General features: G+C 40.5%; 1 protein-coding gene across 1 annotated transcript; it reads left to right on the top strand.

The window, feature by feature from the left end:
- Positions 1-122: 122 nt before the first annotated feature.
- On the top strand, positions 123-16,701 carry actn2b (actinin, alpha 2b). Its single transcript, XM_026356782.1, has 21 exons — positions 123-391; positions 3,645-3,759; positions 3,926-4,045; positions 4,159-4,245; positions 4,393-4,480; positions 4,660-4,738; positions 7,169-7,250; positions 7,500-7,585; positions 7,828-7,920; positions 8,300-8,530; positions 8,649-8,796; positions 9,023-9,173; positions 11,259-11,367; positions 12,431-12,571; positions 12,648-12,830; positions 13,134-13,268; positions 13,617-13,796; positions 14,038-14,184; positions 14,823-14,888; positions 15,005-15,163; positions 15,380-16,701. Exons 1-21 carry the CDS (start codon positions 266-268, stop codon positions 15,536-15,538), a joined length of 2,685 nt encoding a protein of 894 aa, XP_026212567.1. The 5' UTR covers positions 123-265; the 3' UTR covers positions 15,539-16,701.
- The last annotated feature ends 860 nt before the right edge of the window (positions 16,702-17,561 follow it).

The raw sequence follows: 17,561 nt of genomic DNA, 5'->3' as shown, positions 1-17,561 counted from the left end.
GTCTGTGTTTGGGTGGTGGTGGGTGGGGGTGATGGGGTTTTTTCAGGGGGAAGGTATGAAGACATCACGTGACTGCACAGTATTAATGAGACCGTCCGGTGTTGGTCTGTGACAACCAGGGCCAGGCGTCTGTCAGGTCAGGGGGACAAGGGCAAGTGGAGAGAGACACAGAGACGAGAAGAGAAAGTCGAGAAGCTAACGAGTCCTCAGAGTTAGTGGATTCTTCCTATTTGTGAGTTTTAGGGTTACACAAAGTGTCGGCACAATGATGACCCAGGTGGAGACCACCGTGCGCTATGACAACGGCTACGAGGATGAGTACATGATGCAGGAGGACGAGTGGGACAGAGACATGCTGCTGGACCCCGCCTGGGAGCAACAGCAGAGGAAAGTAAGTCTCAGTCCGGATCACAGTGATGAATAAAGGAGAAAACCTCATTTCAGAAGCACGACGCACGGCGTGAGGGGTGCTCTACATGATAATGAAATACATTTCAACTTTAAAAAGCTTGCATACCATTTATACACACAAGATATTGCAGTTATTTGATGATACAGTGTCGATGCTGCAGTTTTCCACTGAGGTAGTTCAGTTCTTTACGGACTCAAGTCAAGGTGGCCATAATAGAAGGCTCTACTTCCGGTTGGTACTTTCAAACTAAAACTCTGTGACGCTAAGGTTTTCAGGGAGGTAATACAATGTGGTAACTAAATTAAGCTTCTTTGAAATTGATTGGTGGTTTTAGCTAATGTTACAGGTGGAGAAAGGCGAAGGGAAACCACACAAAGTATGGGTAGTTTACAACATCTGTAACCTTTACTATTAGTAACCTAGCTAGTTAATAACGTTAACCCCTGTGTCAACCCTTGTAAAAAGCTTTACCGGTACTTGCTAACGTTAACAAACTCCTCCTGTCAAACCATGTGCGATGTAAAAACAGACAAATAAACAAAGAAGCAGTGTTACTAACTTTAGCTAGTCATACTGGCAAATAGCCTAACGTTAGCTAATTGCAGATAGCTAACTAACGCTAACATCAGGTTCAAGCCTATGCAAAAAAGAAGAAATATCCTCATAGCGTTTGAAATGTGCGTTGGCAAAACTGGAGAAAACAGTAAGGGAAAAGTGCAGGTTTACTCAACTCCAGACCCGAGGATTAAATAGTTGGTCTCAATCACTCTGGGAGGCTCGCTTGTAGTCTTATTTTGAAGGACATCGCCACTGGACTTCCGGTGTGGATGCAGCTCCGGGCTGCAGCCTGACGCTGCGGGGTCAGAGAGGGAGGCTTGACGGACGGATGCGGTGGGTACCAGCTAACTATAGCTCGGCCTTCCAGCGGCTCTGCACGCTGCTGCCTCTCCACTGATACGCCAGGAATGCGAGCTGTCAACAGATGCTCCTAACACATGATGACACTCTTGGGATTAGAATGGACGCTACTTCTAATTTTAACCTGGGGACCAAAAGGCATTATAGTAGGGTTAATCCAGTGTCCTTGGTGTGGAATTCTTTTGTTTATAGAAACCACGCAGAATTATTGTACCAGCACCAGCTCAGCTCAATATAGCCTCAGCCTCCCACACTGTCAGTTGGTTTTAGAGCTTAAAACTTGGCCTGAGCCTTAAACAACTTCTTTGCACAACTGGAGGCTGTCTGCTCCGTGCTCATGTCCACCTGTGGCCCCTACAGGGATGAGCAAACTGTGTATTTGTGGAAACACAAGGCAGCAACATCAGAGTCACAACATCCATACACACACAACAATTTTCCAGTGTTTATCTTCGTACTGATTCTAATTCGGAGTTGACAGGTGCTCATTGGAGCGACTGTTCGACATCATCAGGAGTGACAAAGCATCACGGATGGTTGCGTACACACTTGGTGATGACAATGCTCTGTAACCAGCCAGCATGTTACATATCATATACTCCTCCCTGAAATTCAAAATGAGCCATAGTGTTTGTTCTGTGCCTGAAATTTCTTATCTAGCTCAGGCTATGTTATTGTGGGCTTACTACACGTGCCACTAACAGCTGCAGCAGCTTTCCTTCAGTGGATATTCCTGTAATGGTGATCATGCAGTCCGTGTTGAATGTATTACCTGACTCAAACTGTTTTATCAAGGAGGATATTGGCCTCAGAGTTCAATATGTAGATTTAACCATGTCCTAAGTCAATTCTGCAGTGACAAACTTGTGGACCTTAAGTACACAAGTTATAGATAGGCAATGAATATTCTGATGTGAGATTAATAGGTCAGAATTAAATCATGAAACATCCCTTCAAAAGACTTTTCACCTTTCCCATCCTGGATAAAGCCAGACAGCATCTGACCTAGTAAGGCCCCAAAGGCTTCAGTCAGTTCAGCAACAGGGTTGGTCCTCACTGGATGTGATTCATAAATATTTTTAACTTTAATCATCACTGGTCAGTAGTGCTGGAGAGATAGACAGAGGGGGCGGGGGGCTTGGAAAGTGGGGTGCAGAGTTCTGCGACTGTGCCGGAGTCAAATTTGGAGGGCTATCAGGCCACGTTTTTTAACAATGAGGGCAGCAGTTCAATGTCACATACACTCCGGGGACTCACTCAGTGTGGAATGCGATGGCCTTTACTCTAATGCCTATGATATTCTGTTATTGCACCAGCACGTAGAGGGGAAACCTCAGGCTGGCTAGGCACCTATGCAATTGGAAAAAGCACTAAAATATCTTCATCAAGTAATATGACTTAGCTGAATTTACTGTAAGTATGAGCTGTTAAAAATAAGAGGCAGAAAAGTTAAAAGTAGTGTGTTTAAACTTAACTTGCTGAAATACTGTGTACTGTATTTTATTAAAAATGACAGAGTAAAGTGCCAGAAAAGGCTAAATGAAGTGAAACATGTATGGTAAAGGTAAAGCCAGCATAACAGAAGCTGATTTAAATGTTTTAAAAGTGAATTTTGTGCATTTTATCCATGCTTTCCTGACTTCATACCTCAGCATAGTAACGAGTGTGACCTGGAAGAGCAGCATACATGTACTGTCTGCTGATAAAGCTATCTGTTTGCAGCTGTAACCAATCACATTATAAGTGGGAAAATAGTGACAGAGAGTGACGTGAGGGGAGAACATGCTCTGTATCCACGTGATGTTTTCACCCATGTTGACATGGCTAGACGTTTTGACGTTTTCCCTCTCAGTCTCTTATCGTGAGGCCCAGCAGAGCAGTCTAAATTTAACACCTTATATCGGCTGGAATGTGCTCTGTGTTCGGCTCCCAGCTTTCATCCACACAGTGCTGAGCCCCTTTGAACTCTGCTGTTGGCTATTGAGCGACTTTATAAAAATAGGAGGAGGAAAACAACCTGATTTACAGTATTTCAGTATATACTAGTATATACTAGCTATAGAACTTCAAAAAGTTGAAATTGGACACTGAAGGTTAGTCTGAAAATGTAGCTCCGGTCAACAAGCTTAACATCAATTTGGTATATAGTCTGGTTGTGATGATGCCTTGTTGGCTGTATCAGGTTTAGCACAAAGAGAAACGTCATTCTTATAGTGGGCTTAATATGCAAAATGCAATTTGTAATAGCTTCAGTTGACTTACAGGAAAATATTTATATGCACAAAAATCGAGCTGGGATTCTCTTTTCTGTCAGACCTTTACAGCCTGGTGCAACTCTCACTTGAGGAAAGCTGGTGTTCAAATTGAAAATATTGAGGAGGACTTCAGGAATGGACTGAAACTCATGCTGCTTCTGGAAGTTATCTCAGGTCGGAAAACTAAAAGAAGTTTGTTTGAATCATTTGTGTTTTTTACCCACTGTTACCCACTCATTTTATCATTTATTTAGCTTTTAATGTGTTTAATTTTATAATAGTTTAACTACGAGCACATAAGCTGATATACAGATTCTGCCACATAATGTTCTGTTTGCAGGAGAAAGGTTACCTAAGCCAGACAGAGGGAAGATGAGGTTTCATAAGATTGCCAATGTCAACAAAGCGTTGGACTTCATCACAAGCAAAGGCGTGAAACTGGTCTCAATTGGAGCTGAAGGTAGCTGATTCCTTACTGTATATATTAACATGGTGCAGGCTGAACATAAAATAATGTGAATGATAATCAGATGTTATTGTTCACTGTGAGGTAACAGATTGTTTGTCTTTCAGAGATTGTAGATGGAAATGTAAAGATGACTCTTGGAATGATCTGGACTATCATCCTCCGCTTTGCCATTCAGGACATTTCTGTGGAAGGTGAGTTTTTAAAATCTAAATCTTCAGCATCTACAAAAGTTAAGGGACATCATGTAATAATGGAACGGGCAGATTGTTCCCTGAACTGCAGCAAACTGTGCAACCACTACCGTGTAAGCAATTTTTCTGCACTCACGTTCTCCTCAGAAACATCTGCCAAGGAGGGTCTTCTTCTATGGTGTCAGAGAAAGACTGCCCCCTACAGGAATGTCAATGTCCAAAACTTCCATGTCAGGTAAGTGTTTCACACCTAAACTCTTCATAGAGTCTTATATATTGCACAGGTTCTTGAAATCATTGTTAAACAACAAAGTTAATGCTGGAAGAGGTCTTCAGAAACTATCTTAGTCAGGACAGCATGCTACCTCTTTGAACTGACATGTTGGTTCTCTCTGCTCGCTTCGGCTGGTGAAGCTGGAAGGATGGCCTGGCTTTCTGCGCCCTGATTCATAGACACAGACCTGACCTCCTCGACTACTCTAAGCTCAACAAGGTGTCCTGTGATTTCACTTGTAACTAGGATGCTGTGTTTCCTAACTAATTTCCACAAAACTAACAATAATATCACTTTGTGAAGTTTTGAAGCAAACACACACCAAAGTGGGAATAATGGCACTTTCTTCATGATGTCTTGAGTAGTGTCGTGAAACACTGAGGAAAAACTGGTCTAGATGCGCTGCCATCTTTTTGAAACATTTTTTGTTTTCTGTGCTAATGACTCATAGTGCTCACCTTGTTGACTGTACTAATTGAATTATCTTGGAAGTGTACAAAATATTTACATAACAGTATGATTTTGATTAGTTAGTCATAACCCTTGTGGTACTATTATGACATTTATGACTATACTTACATATATAAATGCTTACTGTTTGAATCATTTCACGTGAAGTTAACTGTCATGGGAAGTCCACTTGGTTGTCATGGGCAGAAACATTTTGATAATGTCATGTTTGCTGTCGATAAACATTTGGCTAATGGATATGATGCTACTTTAATGGATGCATGTGTCTATTCATCAAAGCATAATGGTTTTAACCTAAGTGCATTCATTTAGGGTCACCTCATGCTTCATTATTCTTAATGAGAGCTGTTTTCTTGGTGCACAATTTCAGCATAATTACCATGAAAAAAACTCTCCTTCAGGTTTTCAGTTCAGTTTTTAGTGGGCGCCCCACTGTGCCCATTACATATTCATATTTAATGCAGACAAAGCACAGCATGTTTACCTTCAAACTGGGACAAACAGTGGTAGACTTTCCTCATACATTAAAAACTCTACATAATAATTAGCATATCAGGATGTGCATACTGATATTTAATGTGATTTGAGTGTTTTTTAAGGCAAAGAAATCAGCAAACAGCTCAGTTAAACGTTCGGGGATTCTCAGTGCTTGTGTATGAACAGGTGGGGGCCTCAGTGAGCTGCGCTGCTTATCTACAGAGTGAGAAAGCGCAGCTGACAGCCCTCCTGTGTTCATCAAGTAACAATAATGCAAAGCTAATGTACATTTCCCTCCTGGAAGATGGTGCCAAATGGAAAGACCAAAGATGGCTGTGAGAATATTTGAGCTTTTCTCTTTCGAAGTTTCGTTGTTTTGATGGTTAATTGCTTGTTTGTTTGTTTTTTTTTTAAATACATTTTCCATGCTATTAAAATATGACCAAGCATTCATGGGAACCATAGGAAAATGTAGCCCGACCAAATTTGGAGCAGTTCTGTATATACATTTCATTTGTTTTGGGAACAGAAGCACGCACGTTTCAGCTCGCAAGTCACTGGCCTGACATGAAGCGAACCCTGAATAGTCACAGAAACATGAGCCTAGATCCCGGAGAGCTCAGGCTTAGCTTTACCTCTGTCATTGTTGATGCTGTCACGTAGTGTTCCCCAGTTAGATGCTTCTAGTCCTCATGAAATTGTTACTGTGGTATTTATTGGTGTGAGATTAAGTATCACTGCACGGATGGTGTTGATTTTCATAATTGGGAAAGGGCGCTAGATGTAAATATGAGTGATGAGGCACACACATACAGTCTATCATATCTTTTCTTCTCTACTGCCTCTTCGTACTCTTTCCATTTTTTTGACATACATATTCACACACTCAGTCACACCTCGGCTTTTCAGTTCTGCTCATGCTGCCAGGAGACAGTTGCATTGTACGCCAGGCAGCTGTTGAGTCTGGCTCCAGGTGAGCGTGTTCGTTAAGCTTGCAGTGTTAGAGCCTGCTGAGACAGCTCTGGTCAGGGACACACACACACTCACACATAGAGAGGCCTTGGAGTATTCTTCCATATATCCATCCCATCATCAGTTTATCATCCTGTCCATCCATCTATCTGTCCTGCACTGGATCTGTGAGCAGCTGGTCCTGTCATGTAGTGTTCCCCTCCTATCTTTATGAAACAGTGTTACAGAGATAGGGACAATATGATAGCATGATCCCTTTACCCCACTGCACTCTCACTGACTGTCCCATTAGCTGGGAAGGGTTCACTGTCAGCTGTTGGCTTAATGCACCAACCCTTCTTTCTGTTTCTTCTGTCTCAGTGGAGAAGTGTAATAGTGAAATGTTTACTCAAATAATTTACTAATTGATTAATCTATGACAATTAATCATAATGTAATAAATGAGTCCTTGTTATCATTTGCCATCTGAGTCTGAGTAAAGTGAAAAAATCGACTTTACTATGTATTGTTTCTGCAATAATGAACTAGTGAAGGCACCCAGGTAATGCAAAAACTAGACGTTTGTGTTATTGTGCAGGATCTTTATAAAACATAATGCTTTTACATGAATGTGCATGTGCAGTAGGTCACCATGGTGTATTATGTGTTCACCACAGCATGGAGCAGCTTACTGACATTGTAAGTCATGCATTGCTGTTCAGTGATGTAGATTTGTGTTTCCTTATTTAGGATGACCCTATGGGGAACCTGAACCTGGCTTTTGACATAGCTGAGAAACACCTGGACATTCCCAAAATGCTGGATGCAGAAGGTAATTTTTCTTTTTGGATTAAACATTTTAACTTATTCATACTCTGATCTTTGAAAGACTGGTAGATGTTTGCTTTTGCAGTGTCCTAGTATTCAAATGTTTCAGTTATATTATGTGATACAATAGTTTAAAATGTTGTTTCAACTTCCATATAATCAACAAAACTGAAATCACAATAAATTGTTTAACTTTATTATTATTCCCTTTTCTTTCTGACACCCTGAATTTTCTTCCCTCTCATTACCTTAGATATCATAAACACCCCCAAGCCAGATGAAAGAGCTATCATGACCTATGTGTCCTGCTTTTACCATGCTTTTGCTGGAGCTGAGCAGGTAACGTGGTTGAAATTATCCACAGCTTTTTTCCCCCATCTTTTTGCAGTACAGGTAATATGTATTCGAAACAGAGTCTAGCACAGAAATGTATTGTCAGTTAGATTTTGACATATCATTTTGAGCAACAGATGTATTGTGAGGATAATGTTAATAGCGATATTGCAAGGATCAATGGGAGCATGGCCCACTGTGTTACTTTGCTGATGCAATTACATTATTCTTGTGCCCTGTGCTCTCAGGCAGAGACGGCTGCCAACAGGATCTGTAAGGTGCTCGGTGTAAACCAGGAGAATGAGAAACTGATGGAAGAGTATGAGAGACTGGCCAGTGAGGTAAGAAAAAAACTTCAGAAACTTTAATAAAAATATCCTTTTGTATGATGATGACACGTTGTGAAACCTTTGATTCTTTCAAAGCAAAATTAAACTTTAGAACTTCTGTGGATAATTTGTGGCTAACAGTACATACTGTATTACAGCAAAATCAGTCCTCTACCTATTACTGTACATGAATGTAGTTCAAAGTAAAATTACAGACTTAAGTTTAAAAAAACAACTTTCTATCCCCCGCTTATGTATCCCATTGCTGTGATAAGCCTAGACCCATCTGCTGAAAAAATTAATAATTCAAAAGCCTTCCTGACACATTGCTATCTTAACATAGAGCTATCTTGCCTCTCCGTTGATTCCCATATTTTTCTTGTGTTCCCAGCTGCTGGAGTGGATCCGCCGCACCACTCCCTGGCTGGAGAACCGGACCCCAGAGAAGACCATGGCAGAGATGCAGCGGAAGCTGGAAGATTTTAGGGACTACAGACGCCAGCATAAGCCCCCTAAAGTGCAGGAGAAGTGCCAGCTGGAAATTAACTTCAACACCCTGCAGACCAAATTGCGCATTAGTAATCGCCCTGCCTTTATGCCCTCTGAGGGGAAGATGGTATCTGTAAGTCTCCCACTCCAAATTCTTCCTCTGCTTATAATTCAACAGTGAAACAAGTGCTGTAGATTGTGTGCGCATTTTAAGTTTAAATTGTGAGCCTTCATTTCCATTGTGGTAATAGGATATAACCAGTGCATGGCAGGGCCTGGAGCAGGCAGAGAAAGGCTACGAGGAGTGGCTCCTTACAGAGATTCGTAGACTTGAGAGACTGGACCACCTGGCAGAAAAGTTTCGCCAAAAGGCCACCAATCATGAGAATTGGGCCAGTGGTCAGTAGAAGTTGTATATTTGGCTTTTTTAACAGTTTGCATTGCTGTATTTCTGTTTCTCTCTCTCTCATTTCTTTACCAACTTGTAGTTGATAACAACAGGTTATTTTCTCTAGGCAGGCCTCAATTGCAATGACAAATAAGGCCTGTGTTTAGATCTAACCTACTGATTACTGACTATCTCTTAAGTCATTCTTCTCTTTTTCTGTATATGTATGGTATCCAGGTAAAGAACTGATCCTCTCCCAGAAGGACTATGAAACAGCCACCCTGATAGAAATCAGAGCATTGCTTCGAAAACACGAGGCCTTTGAGAGTGACTTGGCAGCCCACCAGGACAGAGTGGAGCAGATTGCCGCCATTGCACAGGAACTAAAGTACGCAATCCCTATAGCAGACATTTGCAGTCATTTATCATAGAGGCCCAGGAGTGTGTTTTCATTCCAGCCAAACACAACACTGGGTTGGGGGCTAATAACAAAATCAACTAAAGAAAATTTGTTTTCTGTTTGTTTTTATGTATTAAATATAACTTTAATAATATTTTGACTTTATATATTATTACCAATTAGTGAGGTGCCTGTTTAGATTATAAATGACAAGCAATGAAGGACAACACATGGCTCGCATGGAGGATGTAACAGTTCAGTGGTTCTGTAAACATCTGTTCACATTTCAGACAGCAGAACAATAAAAAACTTCAAAATAAGAATTTAAAAAGATTAATATGAACTTAATGTGTAAACTGACTTGATTTGATTCAGAATTACTCTGGAAAGCGTATTCATGAAAATGATTTAAACTCTCTTTTGCGCCGTTAAACGCACTTTGCTGCACTAAATCTAAATAGAAGGTTGAAACGTGTGACGTGCTGACATTTTCAGTCAGCAGTCACTGATGAACACCTGTCCGTCGCTCACTTCCCAGTCTGGGATTGGCCACAGAGTATTCGCTATATTGCATTTATTCGGTGCTCTGCAGGAGGAAGATAACATTTCAGCTGACAAGCAAAATGGCTGCCTGGTTCCTGCATGGTATGTGACAGTCAAAAGACTATGTTTGCTTGTTCATCTTCTATTTATGGCTCGTTTATTTTAGTAGGTTTTTGACCATAGTGTTCTCTTTTACAGTCAGTTGCTCCTTGTTACTTTGTTAAGCTGCCATCCATTGCTTTCCTGCTAAAAAAGGTAAAGACTGCAACTTCACTATGAGACTATGCAGTAAGTGTTCTCAGATGTTTACAAAATTGCTAGGGTCTAAATGTTATCACATACTTTCTTGGCTTATTAAATTTTACCGATGAAAATTTCACCCCTAGGTTGGAGCCAGCATAATCCTTATGAGGGCAGTTTCTCTAATCTGAAGACATCTGACCCCTATTATAACTCATCCCAAGGTGCTCCTGCTCAGCCTATGAATGTGAATCACTCTGCTGTACCGTTGCTGCATGAACTAGTAGAGGAGAGAGTGTATTCTAGTCTTAAAACCAATCCAGCAGGCTCCACTCCCTCTCTGGACAGTGCAACTTCATGGATTGGTGCTCTTGATTGGGATCCAAGAGCACCTCTGTCTTCAAGCATAGTAATTTGGAAAGGGAAACTGCGGAGCTAAGCCTTGCACTTCCAGGCTCGTGAGTTGAACCACACTGAATCCATCTATGAGCATGAAAATGAAGAGCGGGAGAGTGAAGAATAAGGCTTTATGCCACTAAATTTATAACCAAAACTGGGACCAGCTGGACAGAGCCAGTACCACCTCTTCTCAACTCAACCTTTCAACTCTCTGCGAGCACTGAATAAAGTCCATCAATCAGTTGAATTGTCCCTACTTCTTTTCAGACCCGTGAGGTTTCTAGTGATGGACTCTTGAAAAAACTTAACTAAAATAAACTAAAAGCAACTTCAGTAGTGTATGTAGTTTACTCTAAAATGTGTATATTAATATCTGTGTTGAAATTGTATTTTATATTTCAATAAATGCTAAATTATCACCAATGTTTTTTTCTTTATTGGTCTTAAAGACTTTGCTTTTAAATTTGACTTGATTTATTCAAAGCATTTTGCTATAAGGGAACCAACAGTGAGAGGATTAAAATCCCTAAAAATCCAGGAAGCATCACAGTAGCCAAGCCTCAGAGCACTGCGATTAATCTTAGATGTTCAAGAGTCTTCATGAAGCTTAGGATCCAATGTTAACTGAACTTTCAAAGATCAGTGTGGGCATGGACAGGAATCCAAATATACCCTGAGATACGGGTGTCCCAAGAAATCAGGCTTTAAATGGACCAGTGCTGGATTTTTAAGCCATTAGGTGAGACAGGAAAGAACTGTGTTCCATTGATACTTTTCATCCTCTAAGCTGTACAGTAGATTTTTTGAAAAAGGCACCTAAATGTCTGGAGAACAAAATAACACTTTAAAGCACAACTGAAACAAACAGCAGTACGTGTTTTGTTTTTGCAGTGAGCTGGACTACCACGATGTGGCTGCTGTGAATCTGCGCTGCCAGAGCATCTGTGACTTGTGGGACAAGCTCGGAACCCTGACTCAGAAGAGGAGAGAGGCACTGGAGGTGAGGGCAACTTGTTAATACCAACATTAATTTATACTGTATGAATTGATAATTGAAAGCATGACTAATTACTATATGTAAGGAGATGGGTTGGGACAGTGGTGTACTGGTTAGCACTGTCACCATGCAGCAAGAAGGACTATGATTCGAATTCTTCCTGTGTGGAGTTTGCATGTTCTCCCCTTGTCTGTGTGAGTTCTCTCTGGATACTCTGACTTCCTCCCACCATCCAAAGAAATTCATGTTAGGTTAATTGGTGACTCTAAATTGCCCATAGGTGTGAATGTGTGTGAGTGGTTGTCTCTGTAATAGACTGCCGACCTGTCCAGAGTGTACCCCGACTCTCAGCCAAGGACAGCTGGAATATACTCCATCATCCCCATGACCCTTAAGAGGACAAACTGTTAAGTTAGGGTAATGCTAATGTGCTAATGTTGCAATAATGCAATGACCACAATAGGTGCAGAATGAAGTAATAGTGTATGTGAATAAAAGTAATTAATCAAAATCTAAGTGTGAACTTATTTAGTTGTCTGTCAATGACATCTGAAAGGTGAAGACACAACTGATGGATGAGGAGAGATAATTGGATCCCCTTTAAAAACACCTGACCCAGATAACAGGGTAAAATTGGAGGGTGGAGGGGATAAAGGAGCTATAGACGTTAAGAGTCCTGTCCAGGGAGTGACTGGCTTAAAGCCCACTAGCCACTTCCTCTGATCCATGCAGGCCATTCCAGACCTGCAAATGTGTGAGGGCCTGGGAAAGGGGCCAAGGATTAAGTCTGAATGACAGGGACAGGGATCTGTTTTCTATTTCCCACTTCCCACCATCCCCTCTTATGAGGAGAGCCTATTGGGAGCAATCTAGCCAAAGTTGGGGGTTAACAAGACAATATAAATGCTATGCACCCTAGGAATAATCAACATAACAGGTGAGCGGCTGTTTGTTCAGGGATTTGTGTGTGAGATTTAAAGAGGATGACTCATTCTTAATTCAGGATAATTTCTAATGAAGAGCTCTGTGTACTGAATGTCATGGGGGTTTTTCCTTTTCTTCTCAGCGGACAGAAAAGCTGCTGGAGACTATTGATCAGTTGTTTCTGGAGTTTGCCAAGAGGTCAGCACCTTTCAACAACTGGATGGAGGGAGCCATGGAGGATCTGCAGGACATGTTCATAGTACATACTATAGAAGAAGTCCAGGTAGGTTTGTATTACTCACTGTACCTATTAAAATGTACATTTTACCAGCATTTCAGGACTTCCGTTTTCTCTTTAGAGTCTAATTGCAGCTCATGAGCAGTTCAAAGCTACTCTACCCGAGGCAGATGCAGAGAGACAGGCCATTTTGGGAATCCACAATGAGGTGCAGAAAATTTCCCAGAGCTATGGGATCAAGGCCAACATTATCAACCCTTACAGCACCATCACAACTGAAGAGCTTCTCAACAAGTGGGACAAGGTAGCTAAAGCTTTCAAACTCACTTACAGACTTATGTGTTATATTGATGAAAAAAGTCATTATTCAGATAGTGGCTGTCTGGCCATATATATAATATCAGAATGAGGCAAGGCCAACAGTGGCGCAAAGCAGCGCTGCTCTGTTTTATCACTGAGTTAAAAGACTCAGCACCCAGTAGGCATCGAAAGTATTAAATTCATATATACTATCATAGCTTTCCTTAATGTTAATAGCTCTTTTCAAGTGGGACCAGCTTCTCACAATGCTAAGCAAACCCTCAATGTGTGCATGTGGCTTTTCTAGGTGAAAAAGCTAGTTCCTCAGAGAGATGGTGCCCTCCAGGAGGAGATGGCACGCCAGCATGCCCATGAAAGACTGAGACGACAATTTGCTGCCCAGACTAATCTCATTGGACCCTGGATACAGGCCAGGATGGAGGTTAGACATACAGGCTTCATAAGAAATTTGACAGTTATCTCTATCTAATTAAATAAAGACCTAAAATGGAAGATAATTACACAAATGCACTGTACATAAGGAAGGTACAATGATGGTGACTTTCCTAATGATGATGATGATTGAATAAGTAAAAAGACTAATTATTATTATACACATACAATTTCCCTTTATCAAATACTTTACATCCTGACAGAATTTACTCTTAGCCACAGGTAAATGACTCTCTGCCATATCAGTAAGCAAATCATCTGAGCTTTAGACCAGCATGTTACCATCTAAATTGGTCCAAAAATTAAGTTGACCTTGTTGCGTGTATTATCCCAACAGGAAATAGGGCGCTGCTCCCTAGAGATAGGAGGCACCCTGGAGGACCAGATGACCCAGCTGAAGCAATGTGAGCATGTCATTGTTGCTTACAAGCCTAACATCGACAAGTTGGAGGGAGACCACCAGCTAATCCAAGAGTCCCTGGTGTTTGATAACAAACACACCAACTACACTATGGAGGTAAAGGGCATTGCCAAATAGTGTTAGAAATACATGTGCACATGAAAGGACATGTAAAGTCCAGTATAACCAACAACCCATGCAGTAGATATCTTCTTTAAGATAATAATTGCAGCTCTCTATGGATACTGAAAATCACAAATGTATAAATGCATACACTGGGATATGCAGTTTTTATTCATTATTCACTACTCACAGTGTGCCTTCTCTGTGTGAACATGTTCTGTCGCCACATCAACAGCATATCCGTGTCGGGTGGGAGCTGCTCCTTACAACTATTGCCCGAACAATTAATGAGATTGAGACCCAGATCCTGACCCGGGATGCCAAAGGCATCAGCCAGCAGCAGATGAATGAGTTCAGATCCTCTTTCAACCACTTTGACCGGGTACAGCTCTCTATCATTTCACACATCACTTTCCATTTTTGTTCTTTTGAGTGACTGATGTAAAGCAATGTGAATCATTCAGAGGCAGATCAGGGGTTAGTACTTAGAGATGGTTCTGTGAGCATAATGACCCGAATAGAGAAATAACCAAGGCAAAGTTCAACAATAAAAACTATTGGCCATGTAGTGATTTCACAGACACAAACCATTTTGTGTTGGTGTATGTGCCCAGCTGTACTGTGTGCATGGAAGTATATATGCTAAATTTTGTGAGCTTTTTAATCTCTTAAATCTTCACCATCATTAATGTTTTATCACTAAAGCCAAAAGTGTGCACGCCTACAGCTGAAACCCTTCCTCCTCAGTGTTCTTTGTTTTCTCATAGTATAAAACATTTACTTGTCAGATTGTGTCAGTGTCAGATTTGGAAAGAGTTTGAAAACACTGCAACTTTAGTATTAGTTCCTATAATTTTGCTGTCATATTCAGTGCTTTATTGTATATTGTACAGGCACTATACTGTGTACTATGCATTTAGCTGGTACCTCAATTATGCTGGAGTCTTTTCCGTAATTTTCCCTGAATCTACTGTCTTCATATCTCATGTGGTGAACTTGAAATTTGGCCCGTGACTGTAGAAGAAGAATGGAGCGATGGACACTGATGACTTCAGAGCCTGCCTGATCTCTATGGGCTATGACTTGGTATGTTGTTTCAGATGTGGGTGGGTTGATGGGGCTATGTTATTAGTTGTTTTTACAATCTTTAATTGCGGTATATTTAGCACTCTAATTTCATTCTCCATCTATGCCTTTCTCAGGGAGAGGTTGAGTTTGCCCGTATAATGATACTAGTGGATCCCAATGCTACTGGAATCGTCTCCTTCCAATCTTTCATTGACTTTATGACTAGAGAGACTGCTGACACAGACACTGCTGAGCAGGTTGTGGCATCCTTCCGGATCCTGGCAGCGGACAAGGTATGCGTCTGTGTTTGTTTTACTGTGGCTTACTGGCATATGAGCAGGTATTCTTAGCCAACAGTATTCTCATACAGTAGTTATTTCCAAGATTTTTGCAGTGCCATTCTGATTAATGATCTGTAATTTTGTTCATGAGCTTAAGATGCAAAAAGGGGGTATTAGCATGAATCTGTTTGGAAACATGACTGAAAGACTTTTTTTTCCCCACCACAGCCCTACATACTAGTTGAGGAACTGAGGAGAGAACTTCCTCCTGAACAAGCAGAGTATTGCATCATGAGGATGCCACCTTACACCGGCCATGGAGCACCACCAGGAGCACTGGACTACACTGCCTTCTCCACTGCCCTCTATGGAGAGAGCGACCTTTAACCCAACTAGAAAACCATCTCTCTACTGACTACCTAACCACTCAGCCCTCTTCCCTCCATTTCTCTTGCTCTTGTTGCTTATCTTGGATAAATGAAAAGAAATTCAAATTATATTGCGAGAAACAATGCATTTTACTTTATATCTTGTGTAACATGGTATTAGTGCAGAAATTTGGGTTCTAGGATTAAGGTAAACCTAGAAGTGAAATTTACAGCAAAATCACACTTACAGATTATTTGGTATTACTCCTGCAACAACAAGATGTGGTGTTTCTGTATTTTATCAGTTGAACAAATTACATAAAAGTCCAGTTTCATCTACAACTGTCATGAATTGTTTTCATATTTCCCCACAGTGCCTTTGTTTTGGAAAGATAATCTTCTGATAAGGCATTTGGACATGCTTAAAGTGAATTATAGTTTGCAATAGCAATTTCAGATCTACTGCCATCCAATAATAAACAGTGTAGGAAATGGGTTCCCAAAAGGCTAAAAATATACAGTGCCATCATAGAAAAAGTGGGAAACCACATGAATGCAGAAGTAAATGTTTACAATTGCTCAGTGCTTTAAACACAGAAGAACAAAGACAGAAATACTGTGCAGCATTGTGTTTGAAGATAAAATGTTTCCTCAGCAGCACTGAACACTGTAATGTTCACATACCACTAGAAGTAATTATAATAAACGTCAAACATGAATAACCAAATAAATGTCAAGTGATATTCTAATTTTGCTTTGACATGTTTAAAGACCTGTTGTAAGTAGAGGTCTGCACTGATTTACTCACATTTCTTAATATTAGCCTGAAATGCTGTGGATGTTATCACAGTGATGTTTTCTGTGAAAAGAATTGTTGGCCGCCTAACACAAACTGAACCCAAGGCTATGGAGCTCACTTTTAAGGGAATACTATATTAAGATGCAAGCTTTAAAGGACAAATTTATTTATGCTTTAAGCATTACTTCCGTCATCACTAATCTCTATAGGTCCAAGAGATAGTATCATTTTGGTGAAAACGTACATTTGTTGTATTTTGAGAGGTAAATAACAATACATAGGCAGTGCTGACACCACGACATTTCTTGACTCTGTTATCAATAAATTCAACAAAAGAAACGTTGTACTTGAAGGTACTGCATTATTAAACTGGTTGTGACTAATTCAAATATTTATGTCAGCCTGATAATTAATTCCTTGTTCCAGATGCTTTATTTGTAATTTGTCACTGTATTTTTATTCACAGTTAATGATCAGATGGTGAAAGATTTGTTCACATCAATAGGGGTTGTAAAAATTTTGGATCATGTGTCTGTATGCCATCATTTATATGAGATTGTACTATAATATTAGTGCTGTAAAAATTACAGATCAGAGCAGATTGTGTACTGCTTCAACAATACAGTTAATACTCTCTAACCAGGGCAAGACACTGGTGAAGTGAGTTGTATTGTGTGCTCGGAGAGGTACATTTCTTCAAGTTAGTCCAGCTTTACAAGCTAAGAATAACCTCAGTATTCTTCTGGAGAGAGTAAAGCTCACCTGATTTTTCAAGTTGGCAAAGTGGTTTCAAGTCAGATTTCTGACTTGTGCAATGTCATCTTCAGAAGCTGGAATTATTCCTTCACCATTTGAAGTGAAATAGTTGGATACAAAGAACAATGTGTTAATGATTGGGCCTTTCATACAGCAAATGCCTATAGGGAATCAAAACACAAAATTAGGTCTCAGGGTGGTATTAACGAAGAGGCCAGTGAGTCAGATAATTCACAAGGCTTCTCTCTTTGAGGAGCATGAATGTAGTCAGCAAATGTCTGAATAATCAACTTAATACATTATGCAACATCGGGTGTAGAAGTGGAATTATGGACCAAGGGTGATACTGAGAAAACGCATGTAACCGAACTGGACAGGGATCTTCTGAGGAGAGTGAAGGTATGTCATTTAAATAAGATTTTCATAGATTCTGTGTACAAATTGAACTTTTGTTAGCTAGAGAAAAGAATTTAATGTAAACACATCT

Source organism: Anabas testudineus, chromosome 15, assembly GCF_900324465.2.
Source record: "Anabas testudineus chromosome 15, fAnaTes1.2, whole genome shotgun sequence".
NCBI lineage: Eukaryota > Metazoa > Chordata > Actinopteri > Anabantiformes > Anabantidae > Anabas > Anabas testudineus.
This window is presented reverse-complemented; position numbering and strand designations above follow the sequence as displayed.